A 19,116-nucleotide genomic window follows, 5' to 3' on the forward strand; every position below is an offset into this window, starting at 1 on the left:
GTTTGCAAAGATAATGGCCAATGGCTCTGCAACACCCACCAACTCCTTTAGCACCCTCAGCTGTAGCGCATCCAGCCCCATGGACTGTTACGTGGCCTCTGTGGAGCGTGCAGCCCGTGGGGGCTCTGGCCAGCTCTTGCTGCGCTATAAAGCTGAGGGTGATTTTCACTCTCTTGCCCCATTCTCCCTTCCCTTGAGAATCTCTCCTGCTAAGACTTGCTGTTCGCTCTAAGGACACTCCCAGCGTCCCCGTCAGATCTCTGCTGCTGATCGCTGGCCAGGCCAGCGTGGGCAAGAGAGCCAGGGAGCGGCACTGGGGATGGGACGACTGCTGGCTGCTCTCAGCTGCAACAGGCAGCGCCTGAGGGGCGGGAGAAAACCGTGCCCAGGGCTGAGACCTGGACAGAGCCACATGTGGGGGGTACTGGGCGACCTCTGAACTCTTACTACAAGAATAGTAGCCATGGGTCACACATGAGCACGTACACACACATGGACACACATGTATGGACACATGGATGCACACGTACACTCTCGGATGCACATGCATGGACACACAGATGCACATGTACACACATGGACTCGCACACAGATGCACACATATATACACATGGATGCACACACATGGACACACGGATGCACAAGTACACTGATGCACACACATCGACACAGACACACGTACACACATGGACTCACGCACACGGACACACACATGGACACACACATGGATGCAGACTTATACACAAGGACGCATGCACACAGGGTGCACACAGGGTACGCACACACACACGCACTCACATCACCATTCTGTCTAGGGTCCTTGCTGGTTTTTCCTCTGCTATTCCGGGCTCTCCAGCTGTGGCCGGGCAGAGGTTGTTGGTTTTCATGGTTTTCCCCGGCTCGGCTGCTTGCAGCTCTGAGCGGACGGAGGGTGTGGGGGGGGGGTGTGCTGCCTGGGGAACGGGCTCCTGGCTGGGTCACCTGCCAGCCAGCGGCCCCTGAGTGCAGGGAGTGGCTGAGCTGCCTGGTGGCCTCTGGCTCCATTTCCATTTCTTCATCCCTCGTTACCCGACAGTTAATTATACAATAAATGAGCCTGGTCGTGGGCTGGGCTAGAAGCAGCTCGGAGCAGCCGAGCATGTCAGCCCTGGGACAGAGTCACCCAGGGGCAGGAACATCCTGACCCCTGGCACCCGCAGAGAACCCGCCCACCCCACATGCACCCTGTCATGGAGTCACTGGGCGATGCTCTGGAACTGCTCCCTACCAAGCCAGACAGGACTTTGGGGAGCCTCCTCTCCCTTGGAGCAGACTTGTTCAGGGCAAGAAGCTCCCACGGCTTCACCTCCTGGGTCTCTCCTTGGAGCATTCAGCATCCTCTGCCCCTCTGTGCGCTTCCCACAGCGAGCCTGACCCAGTGGGGTCCTGGGGGAGCCAGAGGGTCCTGCACCCCCACTTTGCAGTCAGACGTGACTCTCAGCCAGCCAGTAACACAGAGGTTTATTAGATGACAGGAACAGGGTCTAAAACAGAGCTTGTAGGTACAGTGAACGGGACCCCTCGGCCGGGTCCATTCTGGGGGGCAGTGAGCCAGACCCCCCACATCTGCACTTCACTCCTCGTCCCCAGCCAGCTCCAGACTGAACCCCACTCCAGCCCCTCCTCTCTGCTCAGCTCCTTTCCCGGGCCAGGAGGTCACCTGATCCCTTTGTCTCCAACACCTTCAGCTGGCACCTTTGCAGAGGGGGGGCCCAGGCCATCAGTTGCTAGGAGACAGAGTGTCAGGCATTTAGGTGCACTGGCCCTTTGCTCTGCCAGATACTTAAAAACTGCCATGGGGACACTGAGGCACCAACACAGTATTCAGAGAAAACATTAAGAACATTCCTAGTTCATAACACACACCCCTACCCGCCACCTCTCCCCTTCCCCCGCAGTCCCGGCTCCCAGCACCAGCCTAGCCACTGCAACACACCCCTCTCCGAGCCAGGGACAGAACCCAGGAGTCCTGGCTCCCAGCCTCCCTCCCCAGCTCTAACCACTCGACCCCACTCCCCTCGCGCCAGGGACAGAACCCAGGAGTCCTGGCTCCCAGCCTCCCTCCCCGGCTCTAACCACTCGACCCCACTCCCCTCCCTGCACCAGGGACAGAACCCAGGAGTCCTGGCTCCCAGCCGCCCTCCCCGGCTCTAACCACTCGACCCCACTCCCCTCCCGGCACCAGGGACCAAAGACTAGTTTCCTCTGCCCCACTCCCCCCAGTTAAGACAGGCCTGGCAAAGGGCTCCCTGCCAGCAGCTGAGATTGTGGCTCCGAGCTTGGGGTGGGGGTGAAGGGACTTAAACCCCCCAGCACGGAGGAAGGGGCTCGCTGGGCTGCTTGTCCCAGAGACTGAGGGCGCAGCACAGGAGCCATGGGGCTTTGCCGAGTTAGCCCTGACGCGCACCCAGAGCCAGCTGCTGACAGACGATCCTGTTGCCTTTTGGAACAGGGGGCGTTTGGGGGAGGGGGCGTTTTCGTTCTCCCTGTTTTTACCGGGTAACTAACACTCCCGCCGCAGCTCAGTCTTGCAGGATGGGCGACAAGCGGTGGCTTTGGGGACGAGCTGGTGTCACGGCCCTCGGGTCGGTGGCGGGGCCTTTGGGACAGGCAGTAACCTGAGCGTGGCTGTGATCCCTGCTGCGAGGGACCGTCTGTCTGGGCAGCTCACTGGGGTGGCGAGACAGAGCCGAGCCCCCACGGGGATGTCCCGGTGAGGCTGTTGCAATGCCCAAGGCGTTTACAGTTGAGGTTTGGTTGGGGAAATCTCAGCCCAGATCTCACAGCCAATTCGGGGTTTGGCCTGGCCTGAGCCTGGCGCTCGCTCTTGGGCCGCGGCAGGCCAGGCAGGTGCAGGCAGAGCCGTGGCAGGGCTCACATCACACGGGTCAGTGGAGGGCATGGCCCATAACCCTAGTGCCGGTAACAGTCAGCCCCGATAGTGCACAGAGCCAGCGAGGGGCCCGTCCCAGCAGCGTCCTGGTAGAGCCGGCCTGGAAGGGAGAGGAATCTCCACCAGAGGAAAACCCCAGCTCAGGAGGGATAGCTCGGCTCCTAGGCTCTGACCAGGTGCCGGGGGAAGCCAAGGGAAGGGACCCTGAGGACCCCCCTGCCCCGGGCACCATAGAGGAGACCACTGCAGTGGGACTGGCCTGACCATAGCACCCGAGAGCCCAGGCGAGGGCTTGGCTGGCGCTGGAACAGCAGATCTGGGGGACTGAGGTGGCCCAAGCTGAGCAGACCCGGCGAGGGGGGAGCTACCGAAGCCACGTGGAACAAACAGCAGCAGCCAAAGCCAAGGAGGAAACTAAGCCTGGTCCTCAGGCTCCTGAAGCTCTGTGGGAGCGTCTCTGAATTCACAGGTGGGAGCAGGATCTGGATGAGTTCGCCCCTGACCACTAGCTGGGAGCAGGGGAGACTCCAGGAGCAAACTGTCTCGATATGAACACACCTGCTCTGCCCAGGTCTCCAGCAGGCAGCGCGCACTGCGCCAAGCGATCCACTCTGGCTGGTGTTGGTTACAAATCACCCTAGTACTGAATGCAGGACGTGAAACGCTGAGATTGTGAATCAAGGGGAGCAGAACTGTGCTTAAGTGGTGCCAAAGGAGGGGTCACTCGCAGCTGAAAGGACCTGGTTAAGCCAGGGGGGTTCCTAGACTGGTTTAACCTCCTCCCACTGTTCAAAGAAAGAGCTAAATAGGCTTCATTAGGAGCCTCTCTGTTATTTTATAGTCTCAGTCAGAGCTGAAATCTGGGCGGGTGGGGGTGAGTGAGGGGGCGGGTGGCAGGGAGCTGGGCGGGTGGGGGTGAGTGAGGGGGCGGGTGGCAGGGAGCTGGGCAGGTGGGGGTGAGTGAGGGGGCGGGTGGGCGGGTGGCAGGGAGCTGGGCGGGTCGGGGTGAGTGAGGGGGCGGGTGGGCATGGGAGTGAGTGAGGGGGCGGGTGGCAGGGGGCTGGGCGGGTGGGCATGGGAGTGAGTGAGGGGGCGGGTGGCAGGGAGCTGGGCGGGTGGGGGTGAGTGAGGGGCGGGTGGCAGGGAGCTGGGTGGGTGGGGGTGAGTGAGGGGGCGGGTGGCAGGGAGCTGGGCGGGTGGGGGTGAGTGAGGGGCGGGTGGCAGGGAGCTGGGTGGGTGGGGGTGAGTGAGGGGGCGGGTGGCAGGGAGCTGGGCGGGTGGGGGTGAGTGAGGGGGCGGGTGGCAGGGAGCTGGGCGGGTGGGGGTGAGTGAGGGGGCGGGTGGGCGGGTGGCAGGGAGCTGGGCGGGTTACTGAGTTACTGCCCTCTGTGACGCTGCACTCCGTACGCTTCATAGCCGTATGTTTATGAATACATCACTGGAATATGCTTTACGCTAAATACCCCTGTGATGAAGTGGGAATGTTCATAACGTTTTCTCTGAATACGGTGTTGGTGCCTCAGTTTCCCCTATGCAGTTCTTAAGTATCTAGATGGTGGGAGAAGGGGGCGAGATTGTTGCAGAGTCCTAGAGGGCAGATATGATGCTGGCTGCACAGAGAATGGCCGACACTCTGTCTCCTGGCAACTAATGACCTGGGCCCTCCTCTGCAAAGGTGCCAGCTGAAGGTGCTGGAGACCAAAGAGACCAGGTGACCTCCTGGCCCAGGAAAGAGACAAAGCCCAAAGAAGGAGGGGCTGGAGGGGTTCAGTTTGGGGCTGGCTGGAGGTGGGGGTCTGGCTCACTGACCCCCAGAATGGACCCGGCCGAGGGGTCCGGTTCGCTGTACCTACAAGCTCTGTGTTAGACCCTGTTCCTGTCATCCAATAAACCTCTGTGTTACCGGCTGGCTGAGAGTCACGTCTGACTGCAAAGTGGGGCTGCAGGACCCGGTGGCCCCCCCAGGACCCCGCTGGGGCAGGCTCGCTGTGGGAAGCGCACGGAGGGGCAGAGGATGCTGAATGCTCCAAGGAGAGACCCAGGAGGTGAAGACGTGTGAGCTTCTTGCCCTGCAGACAGTCTGCTCCAAGGGAGAGGAGGCTCCCCAGAGTCCTGCCTGGCTTGGTGGGGAGCAGGTCCAGAGCATCGCCCGGGGACTTCGTGCCAAGTCCTTGAATGGTGTCATTAGAAAGCCTGTAATCTACTAAGTGTGCTCATCCTATTGGTTTGCATGTGTTGTTTCTAGATCTGGAGTTAGGATAATAAGATATAAACTTGTATCACTGATGTAACATATGAAGTGGAGGCCATTAACGGTGCTCCAGAAACAATCAGTTGTATTAGCTCATGGGGAATGGAACCGAGGGGTCCTACAGTGACATGTGACCATGAATCCCTCTGAAATCTGGGACTTTCCCATTTAGAAGGAGGGGTGGGGACCCAGAGAGACACAAGATTCCTGCCGTGTGCTAAAGCTATGAAAGGGGATGGAGCAGGACAAAGGCGGCTGCAGTCATGAGAAAATCTCGGCTTTCCACCTGAGATGCCAGCTGGAGCGAACAGTAACAAGGCCTGGACCAGGGGAAAGGCTCGGTCCCAGATAGGATGGAGTCTAGTCTGTGAAAGGAGCTGACTGGAACATCTCTGAGGGGGAGATTTACCTGGATTCAGTTTCTCAATGTATTAGGCCGAGACTTGCAGGTGTTTGCTGGTGACTTACTTTGTTCGGTCTGTTCTTACTTGAACGCACTAAGATCCTACTTTTAATACTTAATAAAATCCCTTTTGTTTATTATTGAACCCAGAGTGAGTATTAATACCCAGGGTGGGGGGGAAACAGCTGGGCATCTATTGGTGTTACAGAGGGTGGACGATTTACAAACGTACCCTAAGCTTTACACAGAGTAAAAGGGATTTATTTGGGGTTTGGATCCCATAGGAACTGGGTGTCTGGGTGCTGGAGAGAGGTGACCTGCTGAGCTGTTTTCAGCTATGTCTGCAGCTCTGGGGGTGTGGACCAGACCCTGGGTCTGTGTTGCAGCAGGCTGGCGTGTCTGGCTCAACAAGGCAGGTTCTGCAGTCCCAAGCTGGCAGGGAAAATGGGCTCAGAGGTAGAGTCAGCATATGGGGTGACAGTCCGAAGGGGATCTCTGTGACTGAACCTGTCACATCCTCCTCTTATTCCAAGTTTCTTTTCTACACTCGGACTCTGTGCTTGCGAGGGGCGGAGTATTGTCTCTCAGAGCGCCCAGGGATGGTGTGTAATTTTCCCAGGTTACTGGGTGGGGGCTTGTGACGAAGTGGGGGGTTTTCTTGGTTTTGCCTTGGTTTTCCAGTGGGTTGCATGCAGAGGGAGTGGGACTCAGTTACCCCCGGTGTTACTGGTTTAACGAGGTGAGGGGAGAGTTTGTTGGTACAGAGGACTGGAGAGGGAACTCAGGACCCCAGCTGATGGCCTGGAGGATGGATCCCAGCGACTGGTGACCCGCTGACCTGGTGACCCAGCGCAGGAGTCACAGAAGGTTCCAGCCCGAGGGGCCAGAGGACAGGAGAGGGCAGAGGGGGCCCAGACCACCCTGTTTACCTGGAGAGAAAACAATGGACAGAGGGGCCTTGGGGCCAAGGGTATCAGATGCCCAGCTGGGAAGCAGGGGGGCTCTGGGCAGGGCGGTGGGGCAGGCAGAGCCCACCTGGCTGCAGGGAGACTGGGATGTGCTGGGCTGAGGGAGGCCAGGCCTGAGGCCCTGAGAGTTTCCTGTGCTTGGGTCAAACACTCAATAAACCCTCCTGTTTTATGCTGGCTGAGAGTTGCTCTGGGCTAGAGATCAGGGCGGGGGGGGGGGGGGCATTATCCCCTTTGGGGGTGAGGAGGCCTGGGGGGTGCAGAGCAAGGGGACTCCCTGAGGGGGCCCATGGCAGAGACAGACGTGCTGAGGCTCAGAGAGGTGCGGCTCCAGGAGGTGGGGGGGCTGAACCCCCGGGAAGGGCTGTCTCACTGAAGGGGGTTCCCCCCACAGACCGCAGGGCAGGACCTGGGACTCCATGACAGGGCTCGAGTCAGTTCTGCACTGGATCGATGGGAAGGAACCGCTAGATATGGACCCTGGACCTGGCTGCTGCTGGCTTCGCCTGGCACAAGGGTTACACAGACGATTTCCTTGGGGGTTGGAATCCGCAGGGACCAGCCACCCACGCCTGGCAGGGTCTCTGCCCCTCCGCCCTGCTAGACCCAGCTCCGTGGCCTGTTGTTCACCTCGCCCCACAGTCGTCAGCCTGCCGTGGGGCAGAACTGCTGCCTGTGGGGCTGGGAGGAGGAGGAGTAGGGCCCCGCGCCACAGCCTCCAGCTTCTCGCAGCAAATTCAGACCCGCGGGGGCAAGGCTGCAGGGGGTGAGGCCGGGGACAGACCCGCAGCAGGAGTGAAAAGCCCCACGGCTCAGCCCTTGCTGCTGCGCCAGAGAAGTTTACCCCTCGGAGCGTGACCCTTTGGGCCAGGGTCAGTGCCCCCCCATGCACGCAGGCCGTCCCCCCCGCACTGCCCCTACGGGTGCAGGCCGGCTCCCCTCACACACACTGCCCCATGGACGCAGGCTGTTCCCCCCCCCCACGCTGCCCCCCACAGATGTAGGTCATTCCCTGAGTGTCCAGGGAGACCTCCCTGCCCTATGGAGCCTCTGTCCATACAAATCTTGGCCTGGGATGACCCCACCCCATCAACCATGGGGAAATAGTGACCCCCCCACTGAGGCCTCAGGCCTCGCACGAGGCCCTCCCCAGCCCCTCCCCCCAGGCAGGGCCCCCCCAACCTGGTTACTCAGGGAGCAGAGACTGATGGCAGAGCTCTCCACAGCCCTGGGAGCGACTCTCTGCCCCCAATAGCCCCTCCAGCCCCTCAGCATGGGGGTGGGGGTGGGGCAGGCTGGCACTGAGCCGCCATGTGGGGCAATTAGCATTAATTACAGCCTGTCGCTTCGCTCGCTGCAAGTTGTGACGAACTGGGAAAGTTCTTAATGTTTTCTCTGAGTACTGTGTTGGTGCCTCAGTGTCCCCATGGCAGTTCTTAAGTATCTGGCAGAGCAAAGGGCCTTGTGGCCCAGACACAACACCTTTGCCGTCGCCCCTTACACATTCCAGCTTTTAAGGTCAGTCCCACCTCCTTGAGGCAGCCCATCCCCCTTTTCACCTGGGACACCTGTTCCTCCCAGGTCTGGCTAAAGATGCACATGTTATCAGTGTCTGCCAGGGCCAAGTTCTCCATCGCCCTCTGCTTGTCTAGAATCTCCCCAGGCCTAGGCATGGGGTGGGCATCGGACACTGTGATGGCTTTAAGTTTCTGATAGCCCCCATAAAACCAGATCATCCTGTCTCCCTTGGGGATCAGCCCCACGGGTGAGGCCCATGGGCTGTAAAATGGCTGGATCCCATCTAAAGCCAGCAGGTCCTTGACCTCTCTCTCCAGGTTCTGGGCTGCTTTCCCAGTGACTCTGAATGGGAAACACCTGATGGGGAGATTGTCTCCCACCTCAGCGAAGAGATCCCCCCGGGGGTCTTCCCCCTTCTTCATCCAATCCTCCCTCTTCAGGTTCAGGGGTCCCCTCACTCTCCTCCCATCCAGCAGCTCAAACGGGAAGAACCCTGTGGATTCCTGGGGCACCACCAGCTGCCTCCCGATTCCCCCCAGTTCTACTTCCCCTTGGGGAGCCCATTCCCAGTACAGGAATCCCTTCTCCTGCAGGACTCTGTCCCTGCAGCCTTCCCCACGGAGGTTTGCAGCGCTGTGGCCAGCAAGTTCCTGCAGCTTCTTCAAGGAGGGATCCTTCTGCAGCTCAGTCTGGGATTCAGCGGCTGGGGCAGGGAGTGGGACCTGCTCCCTCTCGCTGGCTGGGCCTGGGGTCGCAGCCCCCCTGAGCCCTGTCCCTGGTAGCTCCCTCCCTGCTGTGTAATCACTTCCCAGCAGCGCGTCTGGACCAGGCAAACCTGTTTGGCAGCTGACCTGCCCTGCCCGGGTGTCCCCCCACTCAGCTGGGATCTCAGCTGCCCCCGTGCTCAGCACTGCCCTTGCTGTCCCAGTGGGGCCAGGCAGCGAGCTCTTTTCTCTGGTCACAGCATCAGAGCCAGCGTGAGCCCCCACTCCGGTGTGCAGGGGGGCAGGGAGCATCTCTCCCTCCCACTCAGCCCCAGGGGGCTGGTTACAGGTAGGCAGGTATCCTGAGCCCTGCAGCCCCTCCCCCCTGCCAGCCAGGTCATTTGCATTTTCACTGACCATTTCCATCCTAGCCAATTGGTTCCCTGGATTTGAATTCAAACCCTCAGCCGTTACAGGAGCGGGGCCTGGATCCTGTCCCATGGGGAGACAGTCACCCCCCAACAGGGCCTCCCAGCCGATATCCTGGAGAACCCCAACGACCAGCCAGCCCAACCCCTCCTGGGTCTGCACAGGGATCTGGGCCATAGGCAGGGCGAGGGGCTTCACCCCAGGGAACTTCACCCAGGTCCCACAGTCCCTCAGCATCTGGGGCTGCACCACCACAGTTCTCTCTGTCCCAGGGTCTCGCCCCCGCAGGCGTGTTTCCCCACTGACCCCTGGGCAGCCCCCTATGTCTCTCTGCTCCACCATCACCAGTCCACGCTGCTGCTGCTTCTCCTGCAGCTTTTCCTCGGGCTCTTGCTCTCTCTCACGGTCCTCTTGCTCTCTCGGGCTCTGCTCCCATCCCATCCGTCTCCAATCTCCTGACAGGGAACCCAATCGTGAAGACCCTCGTCTGATTGGGGACCAGACTCCCGGGGATGCCTGGCTGATGCTCCAGCTGCTCTCAGATCCTCTTGTAGCCCCATCTGGGCCAGGAATCTGCTCCTCAGAGCGGTCCTTTTCCTCCAACTGCACGATTAACTGTGCCTTGGTGAATTTCCCCATGCGTAACCCTCTCTTTGTGCACAGGATCACAATGTCCTTCTCAAGGAGATGGTGATAGGCCATCACTTCACCGTTCCCAAGTGGCTCTGGACTCACAGGCCTGTGTGCTCTTGGCTCCCCCATGGTTTCCAGGAAGAACCCCTGGTGTGCCAGCCCTTCTCGTGATCACCACCTCTTTGCCAGGGTCGAGCTGCAGACTCCTCCGCCCCTGGGACTGCTCCTGCAATCCCCCGGGGAACCCTGCTACTGCAAAAATCCTTCTCTCTCCCAGGGTCGAGCGGCAAGCTCCTCCGCCCCTGAGACTGCTCGCTGCAGTCCTCAGGGGGACCCCGTTACTCCAACAGTCCTTCTCGCTGGTTACACACTCCCAGAGGTTAACTGCTCCCTGAAACCGTCCCACTCTGAGCCTTCAGCATGCCTGGTCCTCATTATCCCTCCTTTGTTTTACTGCTCCCCAGTCACTTACTGCAAGCAGCGCCATTCACGGGGTGCAGTACATCCCACCGCTGCCACCAGTTGTCACGGAGTCCCCGGGCGATGCTCTGGAACTGCTCCCCACCAAGCCAGTCAGGACTTTGGGGAGCCTCCTCTCCCTTGGAGCAGACTTGTTCAGGGCAAGAAGCTCCCACGGCTTCACCTCCTGGGTCTCTCCTTGGAGCATTCAGCATCCTCTGCCCCTCCGTGCGCTTCCCACAGCGAGTCCACCCCAGCGGGGTCCTGGGGAAGCCACCGGGTCCTGCACCCCCACTTTGCAGTCAGACGTGACTCTCAGCCAGCCAGTAAAACAGAGGTTTATTCGATGACAGGAACAGGGTCTAAAACAGAGCTTGTAGATACAGCGAACCGGACCCCTCGGCGGGGTCCATTCTGGGGGGCAGTGAGCCAGACCCCCAGGTCTGCCCTCCACCCTTGGCCCCAGCCAGCTCCAGACTAACCACCACTCCCAGCCCCTCCTCTCTCCTCAGCCCCTTTCCCGGGCCAGGAGGTCACCTGATCCCTTTGTCTCCAACACCTTCAGCTGGCACCTTTGCAGAGGAGGGGCCCAGGCCATCAGTTGCTAGGAGACAGAGGGTCAGGCATTTAGGTGCACTGGCCCTTTGCTCTGCCAGATACTTAAGAACTGCCATGGGGACACTGAGGCACCAACACAGTACTCAGAGAAAACATTAAGAACTTTCCCAGTTCGTCACACAAGTCCCCTGTGGGGGGGGTGCAGTTCTGAGGGGGGGCAGACAGCACCAGGCCCTTCCCGATGGGGGGTGTGTGTGTGTGTGTGTTTGTGTATGTGTGTGCGCGCTCAGGTTCACAGCCCAGAGGCACCGGTGTCTCCTCCCACCCACCGTCCTACCCCGAGGGCTGGGCTAGCAGGGGCTGCGGGTCAGGAGTGAGGGGCACTGGCAGAGCTGGGGGGGCCAGGGCTGGGCTAGGAGGGGCTGCAGGTCGGGAGTGAGGGGCACCGGCAGAGCGGGGGGGGGGGGGGGTAGGGCTGGGCTAGGAGGGGCTGCAGGTCGGGAGTGAGGGGCACCGGCAGAGCGGGGGCTGGGGGGTAGGGCTGGGCTAGGAGGGGCTGCAGGTCGGGAGTGAGGGGCACTGGCAGAGCTGGGGGGGGCCAGGGCTGGGCTAGGAGGGGCTGCAGGTCGGGAGTGAGGGGCACTGGCAGAGCGGGGGGGTGGGGGGTAGGGCTGGGCTAGGAGGGGCTGTGGGTCGCGAGTGAGGGGCACTGGCAGAGCGGGGGGTGGGGGGTAGGGCTGGGCTAGGAGGGGCTGTGGGTCGGGAGTGAGGGGCACTGGCAGAGCGGGGGGTGGGGGGTAGGGCTGGGCTAGGAGGGGCTGTGGGTCGGGAGTGAGGGGCACCAGCAGAGCTAGAGGGGGCAGGGCTGGGCTAGGAGGGGCTGCGGGTCGGGAGTGAGGGGCACCAGCAGAGCTAGAGGGGGCAGGGCTGGGCTAGGAGGGGCTGCGGGTCAGGAGTGAGGGGGCACTGGCAGAGCTGGGGGGGCCAGGGCTGGGCTAGGAGGGGCTGCGGGTCAGGAGTGAGGGGCACTGGCAGAGCTGGGGGGGCCAGGGCTGGGCTAGGAGGGGCTGCGGGTCGGGAGTGAGGCGCACTGGCAGAGCTGGGGGGGCCAGGGCTGGGCTAGGAGGGGCTGCAGGTCGGGAGTGAGGGGCACCGGCAGAGCGGGGGCTGGGGGGTAGGGCTGGGCTAGGAGGGGCTGCAGGTCGGGAGTGAGGGGCACTGGCAGAGCGGGGGCTGGGGGGTAGGGCTGGGCTAGGAGGGGCTGTGGGTCGGGAGTGAGGGGCACCAGCAGAGCTAGAGGGGGCAGGGCTGGGCTAGGAGGGGCTGCGGGTCGGGAGTGAGGGGCACCGGCAGAGCGGGGGCTGGGGGGTAGGGCTGGGCTAGGAGGGGCTGCAGGTCGGGAGTGAGGGGCACTGGCAGAGCGGGGGTGGGGGGCAGGGCTGGGCTAGGAGGGGCTGCGGGTCAGGAGTGAGGGGCACTGGCAGAGCTGGGGGGGCCAGGGCTGGGCTAGGAGGGGGCTGCAGGTCGGGAGTGAGGGGCACTGGCAGAGCGGGGGGTGGGGGGGTAGGGCTGGGCTAGGAGGGGCTGTGGGTCGGGAGTGAGGGGCACTGGCAGAGCGGGGGGTGGGGGGTAGGGCTGGGCTAGGAGGGGCTGTGGGTCGGGAGTGAGGGGCACCAGCAGAGCTAGAGGGGGCAGGGCTGGGCTAGGAGGGGCTGCGGGTCGGGAGTGAGGCGCACTGGCAGAGCTGGGGGGGCCAGGGCTGGGCTAGGAGGGGCTGCAGGTCGGGAGTGAGGGGCACCGGCAGAGCGGGGGCTGGGGGGTAGGGCTGGGCTAGGAGGGGCTGCAGGTCGGGAGTGAGGGGCACTGGCAGAGCGGGGGGTGGGGGGCAGGGCTGGGCTAGGAGGGGCTGCGGGTCGGGAGTGAGGGGCACCAGCAGAGCTAGAGGGGGCAGGGCTGGGCTAGGAGGGGCTGCGGGTCAGGAGTGAGGGGCACTGGCAGAGCTGGGGGGGCCAGGGCTGGGCTAGGAGGGGCTGCGGGTCGGGAGTGAGGGGCACTGGCAGAGCGGGGGGTGGGGGGTAGGGCTGGGCTAGGAGGGGCTGCGGGTCGGGAGTGAGGGGCACTGACAAGGCTGGGCTAGCAGTGGGCTATGGGTCGGGAGAGGCATCAGCAGAGCCCGGTGGGCCCCTCTCAGCACACGGTGGGGGGAGACAGCCACAGGTCTCTCCATTCAGCAGGCCAACAGTTGTCATAGTTACAGAGGCTGCTGGTCCCCGTTGCCATGGGCGATGAGAGGAGCTCCCTGCATCCCAGGGCAGCAGGGCCCGGCGGGGGAGGGGGAGTGGTGTCACGAATGGGGGGCGTCTCTCTGGCCCAGCCCCAGAGTGGGACCAGCCTGAGATGGGCCAGGGGCTGGTGCTCACAGGTGTGGGGCAGTGGTGGGGGTTCTGGGGTCTCAGAGGTGTGGGGCAGGCATGGGGCAGCGGTGGGGGATCCCGAGGGATCAGAGATGTGAGGCAGGTGTGGGGAAGCAGTGGGGGGTTCTGGTGGCTCAGAGGTGTCAGGCAGGTGTGGGGCAGCGGTGGGGGGTTCCTGGGGCTCAGAAGTGTGGGTCAGGCATGGGGCAGTGGTGGGGGCTTGCGGCGGCTCAGAGGTGTGGGGCAGCAGTGGGGAGCTCTGGGGGCTCAGAGGTGTGGGGCAGGCATGAGGCAGCAGTGGGGGGTACGGACGGCTCAGAGGTGTGGGGCAGGTGTGGGGCAGCGGTGGGGGCTTGCAGCGACTCAGAGGTGTGGGGCAGGCATGGGGCAGTGGTGGGAGTTCTGGGGGCTCAGAGGTGTGGGGCAGGCGTGGGGCAGCAGTGGGGAGCTCTGGGGGCTCAGAGGTGTGGGGCAGCGGTGGGGGGTACTGGCGGCTCAGAGGCGTGGGGCAGCAGTGGGAGGTACTGGCGGCTCAGAGGTGTGGGGCAGCGGTAGGGGGTACTGGCGGCTCAGAGGCGTGGGGCAGCAGTGGGGGGTACTGGGAGCTCAGAGGTGTGGGGCAGGCGTGGGGCAGCAGTGGGGAGCTCTGGGAGCTCAGAGGTGTTAGGCAGGCGTGGACAGCAGTGGGGAGCTCTGGGAGCTCAGAAGTGTGGGGCAGGCGTGGGGCAGCGGTGGGGGGTACTGGCGGCTCAGAGGCGTGGGGCAGCAGTGGGGGGTACTGGCGGCTCAGAGGTGTGGGGCAGGCGTGGGGCAGCGGTGGGGGGTACTGGCGGCTCAGAGGTGTGGGGCAGGCGTGGGGCAGCGGTGGGGGTACTGGCGGCTCAGAGGCGTGGGGCAGCAGTGGGGGGGTACTGGCGGCTCAGAGGTGTGGGGCAGGCGTGGGGCAGCGGTGGGGGGTACCGGCGGCTCAGAGGTGTGGGGCAGGCGTGGGGCAGCGGTGGGGGGTACTGGCGGCTCAGAGGTGTGGGGCAGGCGTGGGGCAGCGGTGGGGGGTACTGGTGGCTCAGAGGTGTGGGGCAGCAGTGGGGAGCTCTGGGGACTCAGAGGTGTGGGGCAGGCATGGGGCAGTGGTGGGGGGTACTGGCAGCTCAGAGGTGTGAGGCAGGCGTGGGGCAGCAGTGGGGAGCTCTGGGAGCTCAGAGGTGTGAGGCAGGCGTGGGGCAGCAGTGGGGAGCTCTGGGGGCTCAGAGGTGTGGGGCAGGCGTGGGGCAGCAGTGGGGGGTACTGGCGGCTCAGAGGTGTGGGGCAGGCATGGGGCAGTGGTGGGGGGTACTGGCAGCTCAGAGGTGTGGGGCAGGCGTGGGGCAGCGGTGGGGGGTACTGGCGGCTCAGAGGTGTGGGGCAGGCGTGGGGCAGCGGTGGGGGGTACTGGCGGCTCAGAGGTGTGAGGCAGGCGTGGGGCAGCGGTGGGGAGCTCTGGGAGCTCAGAGGTGTGCGGCAGGCGTGGGGCAGCGGTGGGGGGTACTGGCGGCTCAGAGGTGTGCGGCAGGCGTGGGGCAGCGGTGGGGGGTACTGGCGGCTCAGAGGCGTGGGGCAGCAGTGGGGAGCTCTGGGGGCTTAGAGGTGTGGGGCAGGCATGGGGCAGCAGTGGGGGGTACTGGCGGCTCAGAGGTGTGGGGCAGGCGTGGGGCAGTGGTGGGGGTACTGGCGGCTCAGAGGTGTGAAGCAGGCGTGGGGCAGCAGTGGGGGGTACTGGCGGCTCAGAGGTGTGGGGCAGGCGTGGGGCAGTGGTGGGGGGTACTGGCGGCTCAGAGGTGTGGGGCAGGCGTGGGGCAGCGGTGGAGGGTACTGGCGGCTCAGAGGTGTGGGGCAGGCATGGGGCAGCGGTGGGGGGTACTGGTGGCTCAGAGGTGTGGGGCAGCAGTGGGGAGCTCTGGGGGCTCAGAGGTGTGGGGCAGGCGTGGGGCAGCGGTGGGGGGTACTGGGAGCTCAGAGGTGTGGGGCAGGCGTGGGGCAGCGGTGGGGGGTACTGGCGGCTCAGACGCGTGGGGCAGCGGTGGGGAGCTCTGGGAGCTCAGAGGTGTGGGGCAGGTGTGGGGCAGCGGTGGGGAGCTCTGGGAGCTCAGAGGTGTGGGGCAGGCGTGGGGCAGCGGTGGGGGGTACTGGCAGCTCAGAGGTGTGCGGCAGGCGTGGGGCAGCGGTGGGGGGTACTGGTGGCTCAGAGGCGTGGGGCAGGCGTGGGGCAGCGGTGGGGGGTACTGGCGGCTCAGAGGTGTGGGGCAGGCATGGGGCAGCGGTGGGGGGTACTGGCAGCTCAGAGGTGTGGGGCAGGCGTGGGGCAGCGGTGGGGAGTACTGGCGGCTCAGAGGCGTGGGGCTGCAGTGGGGAGCTCTGGGGGCTCAGAGGTGTGGGGCAGCGGTGGGGGGGTACTGGTGGCTCAGAGGCGTGGGGCAGCGGTGGGGAGCTCTGGGAGCTCAGAGGTGTGGGGCAGGCGTGGGGCTGCAGTGGGGAGCTCTGGGGGCTCAGAGGTGTGGGGCAGGCGTGGGGCAGCGGTGGGGGGTACTGGCGGCTCAGAGGTGTGGGGCAGGCGTGGGGCAGCGGTGGGGGGTACTGGCGGCTCAGAGGTGTGGGGCAGGCGTGGGGCAGCGGTGGGGGGTACTGGCGGCTCAGAGGTGTGAGGCAGGCGTGGGGCAGCGGTGGGGAGCTCTGGGAGCTCAGAGGTGTGGGGCAGGCGTGGGGCAGCGGTGGGGGGTACTGGCGGCTCAGAGGCGTGGGGCTGCAGTGGGGAGCTCTGGGAGCTCAGAAGTGTGAGGCAGGCGTGGGGCAGCGGTGGGGGGTACTGGCGGCTCAGAGGCGTGGGGCTGCAGTGGGGAGCTCTGGGAGCTCAGAAGTGTGAGGCAGGCGTGGGGCAGCAGTGGGGGGTACTGGGAGCTCAGAGGTGTGCGGCAGGCGTGGGGCAGCGGTGGGGGGTACTGGCGGCTCAGAGGCGTGGGGCAGCAGTGGGGAGCTCTGGGGGCTCAGAGGTGTGGGGCAGCGGTGGGGGGTACTGGCGGCTCAGAGGCGTGGGGCAGCAGTGGGAGGTACTGGCGGCTCAGAGGTGTGGGGCAGCGGTAGGGGGTACTGGCGGCTCAGAGGTGTGGGGTAGCAGTGGGGAGCTCTGGGAGCTCAGAGGTGTGGGGCAGGCGTGGGGCGCAGGGGCAGAGAGGCGCCGGGCGCTGCGGTTTCATACAGGTTCGTTTATCGTACAGTATCCGTGCTGGCACCACACGGCTGAGATGCAGTGACATGGGCAAGAACAGACGTGGGGAGCCTGGTGAGGGGGGGCAAGGTCTGGGTCTCTCACCCCCCCAGTGCTGCCCTCTGGCTCCACCCCGAGGGGCCTTGTGTGGGGGGTGCCGGATCCTTGCTCCCATTACCACTGGGCGTGGGTCCTTGGTACCATGGCTCCAGGGGCTCCAGCTTCAACCTCGTGCCGAGGGGCCGGGATCGACACCCCAGGGGGAGGCCACGGGGGGTGTCCGGAGCCCCACCCTGAGCCACAGGCGTCTCCGTGGGGGCGTCAGCTCTCAGCCCCTCCCAGCCCCGGACGGACAGAGGCTCTTCGGCAGCAGGGTGGGCTGCCCAGGCCTCTTCCTGCTGGGGGGCACCTGCCCTGGTCTGTTCAATGGGACAGCGCCAGGATCCCCCAATCGGGCCCCTTGCCTGGGCATTCTGGAGTCTCGGGGGGGCTGCTTTGCCCCAGGGCCCATCCCACCCGGCTGGGCATTCTGGGGGGGCTGCTCGGCCTAGAGACGTGTCCAGTGCGTTGCTAACAGAGGCTCCGAGGGGGGCATCATAGCACCATGGGGGGCTCCGTCTGTGCCCTGCTGCCTGTTCAGGCCACGAAGAGGTGCCCACCCGCCTGCCCCACAGCACCGGCCCAAGGGGGGGCCTGCAGCATTAATAGGGCTGGGCGTCCTGCGGGGCTCCCTGTGCTTGGGCTGGGGGGCCAGCGGCAGGGTCCAGGGCATGGGTCTGAGTCCTGAGTGCGCCCTGGAGACAGCGAGGAGCGGGCACTCGTGGGGGGGGTCAGCATGGCCCTGAGAGCTGCCCCCCAGCAGTCCAGAGCAGCTCCCCAGAGATCTCTGCCCGGTGAGGGGCAGCCTGGCCCCGGGAGCGTCCCTGGGGGGGCTCCAGCCGGCACCCTCAGCCCGTGAAGCAGACGGGGCCCAGCTCGAAGCCAAATTTCTGGTTGGTGGCTCCGAAGTCCGGCACGGCCACGTCGGCCAGGGGCAGCTGCTCCGGGCGGGACGATCTCACCTCCAGCACCGTGCGCGCCTGGCCCTGGCGCAGCTGCGGAGAGACAGCCAGTGTCAGGGCTGGGGAGGGGCCAGCAGCCAGGGGGAGGGGCCTTGCTCTGGGGGCGGTGCCAGCAGCCAGGGGGAGGGGCCTTGCTCTGGGGGAGGGGCCAGCAGCCCAGGGGGAGGGGCCTTGCTCTGGGGGCGGTGCCAGCAGCCAGGGGGAGGAGCCATAAGCCCAGGGGGAGGGGCAGCTTTGCCTGGGAGGCGGGGCCAGCAGCCAGAGGGAGGGGCTTTGCCCTGGGGGAGGAGCCAGCAACTAGAGGGAGGAGCAGCCTTGCCCTGGAGGAGGGGCCAGCAGCCAGGGGGCGGGACCTTGCTCTGGGGGAGGCGCCAGCAGCCAGGGGGAGGAGCCATAAGCCCAGGGGGAGGGGCAGCTTTGCCTGGGAGGTGGGGCCAGCAGCCAGTGGGAGGGGCCAGCAGCCAGGGGGAGGGGCAGCTTTGCCTGAGAGGTGGGGCCAGCAGCCAGAGGGAGGGGCTTTGCCCTGGGGGAGGAGCCAGCAACTAGAGGGAGGAGCAGCCTTGCCCTGGGGGAGGGGCCAGCAGCCAGAGGGAGGGGCCAGCAGCCTGGGGGAGGGGCAGCCTTGCCCTGGGGGAGGGGACAGCAGCCTGGGGGGCAGGGCCAGCAGCCAGGGGGAGGGGCAGCCTTGGGGGCTGCCACTGAGCCATGGCCACAGGGACCATCCAGAAGTGACTGCAGCCCCTTGAGACCCGTCCCTGCGGGGGGCACAGGATTCCCCAGGCCCCAGGCTGGAGAGGCTGCCCCAAGGGAACGGCACAGCCAGGCCTGAAGGTGCCCTTGCCAGGTCACTCAGTCCCAATCCCAGGGCTGTGGGGCAGGAACTGTGAGGCAGGCAGGGGGGGATCCATGGGGCAGGCAGGGAGGTGGGATCCGTGGGGCAGGATCCGTGGGGCAGGCCGGGCCGGCTCACCTGGCAGCCATCATGCAGGGCGTGGATGGGGGCCGCGGGGCGGCTGTACCCCAGCTCCTGCCCGTCGGCCCCACGGAAGCGCAGGGCCAGGGCATAGCTGGCGGCCCCGGCGTGGAACCAGGCGGCTGAGTCCTGGCAGCTCAGCGTGAAGTGCTGGCGGGCGCCGGCGCTCAGCAGCCGCAGGAAGGTCACTTGGGTCACGCTCAGCGGGTTCCCCTCCGCGTCCACGTAGGAGAACTGGGGGGGGGGCAGAACCAGGCACACGGCCTTAGCCAGGGACCCCACAGCTGCCCCCCACCCCACCTCCTCCCCTCCAGCCCCCCCAGTCCCTGCAACCCCCCAAACCCCACCAGATACGCCAGGCCCAGCCCCCCGGCCCTGTCCTACCTTCTTGCCCCTCCTGAAGGTGCTGTACCAGCTCCCTGGCTTCTCCTTGCTCCAGGCAGCCGGTCGGACCTGGGGGGGTGAGAGGGGACAGAGCTCTGCCGGTGCCCCTCACTCCCGACCTGCAGCCCTGCTAGCCCAGCCCTGCCCCCCCAAGCTCTGCTGGTGCCCCTCACTCCCGACCTGCAGCCCTG

The 19,116-nt window shown here is 65.0% G+C and overlaps 2 protein-coding genes across 4 annotated transcripts in view; one reads left to right on the forward strand and one right to left on the reverse strand.

The window, feature by feature from the left end:
* Positions 1 to 19,116, forward strand: part of LOC127035537 (uncharacterized protein K02A2.6-like) — a 122,821-nt gene that overhangs the window by 12,686 nt on the left and 91,019 nt on the right. The gene's annotated exons all lie outside the window — the stretch shown is intronic.
* COL5A3 (collagen type V alpha 3 chain) overlaps positions 16,486 to 19,116 on the reverse strand; it is a 44,568-nt gene continuing 41,937 nt past the window's right edge. For all 3 annotated transcript variants that reach the window (XM_050924803.1, XM_050924802.1, XM_050924801.1), the window contains 3 exons: positions 18,926 to 18,994; positions 18,539 to 18,775; positions 16,486 to 17,601 (listed from right to left, as the gene is read on the reverse strand). In XM_050924803.1, coding sequence (XP_050780760.1) covers positions 17,455 to 17,601; positions 18,539 to 18,775; positions 18,926 to 18,994 — 453 coding nt within the window. In that variant the 3' untranslated portion in view covers positions 16,486 to 17,454. The remainder of the gene's footprint in view (positions 17,602 to 18,538; positions 18,776 to 18,925; positions 18,995 to 19,116) is intronic.

The sequence above is a fragment of the Gopherus flavomarginatus genome, chromosome 16 (assembly GCF_025201925.1).
Source record: "Gopherus flavomarginatus isolate rGopFla2 chromosome 16, rGopFla2.mat.asm, whole genome shotgun sequence".
NCBI classification, from domain to species: domain Eukaryota; kingdom Metazoa; phylum Chordata; order Testudines; family Testudinidae; genus Gopherus; species Gopherus flavomarginatus.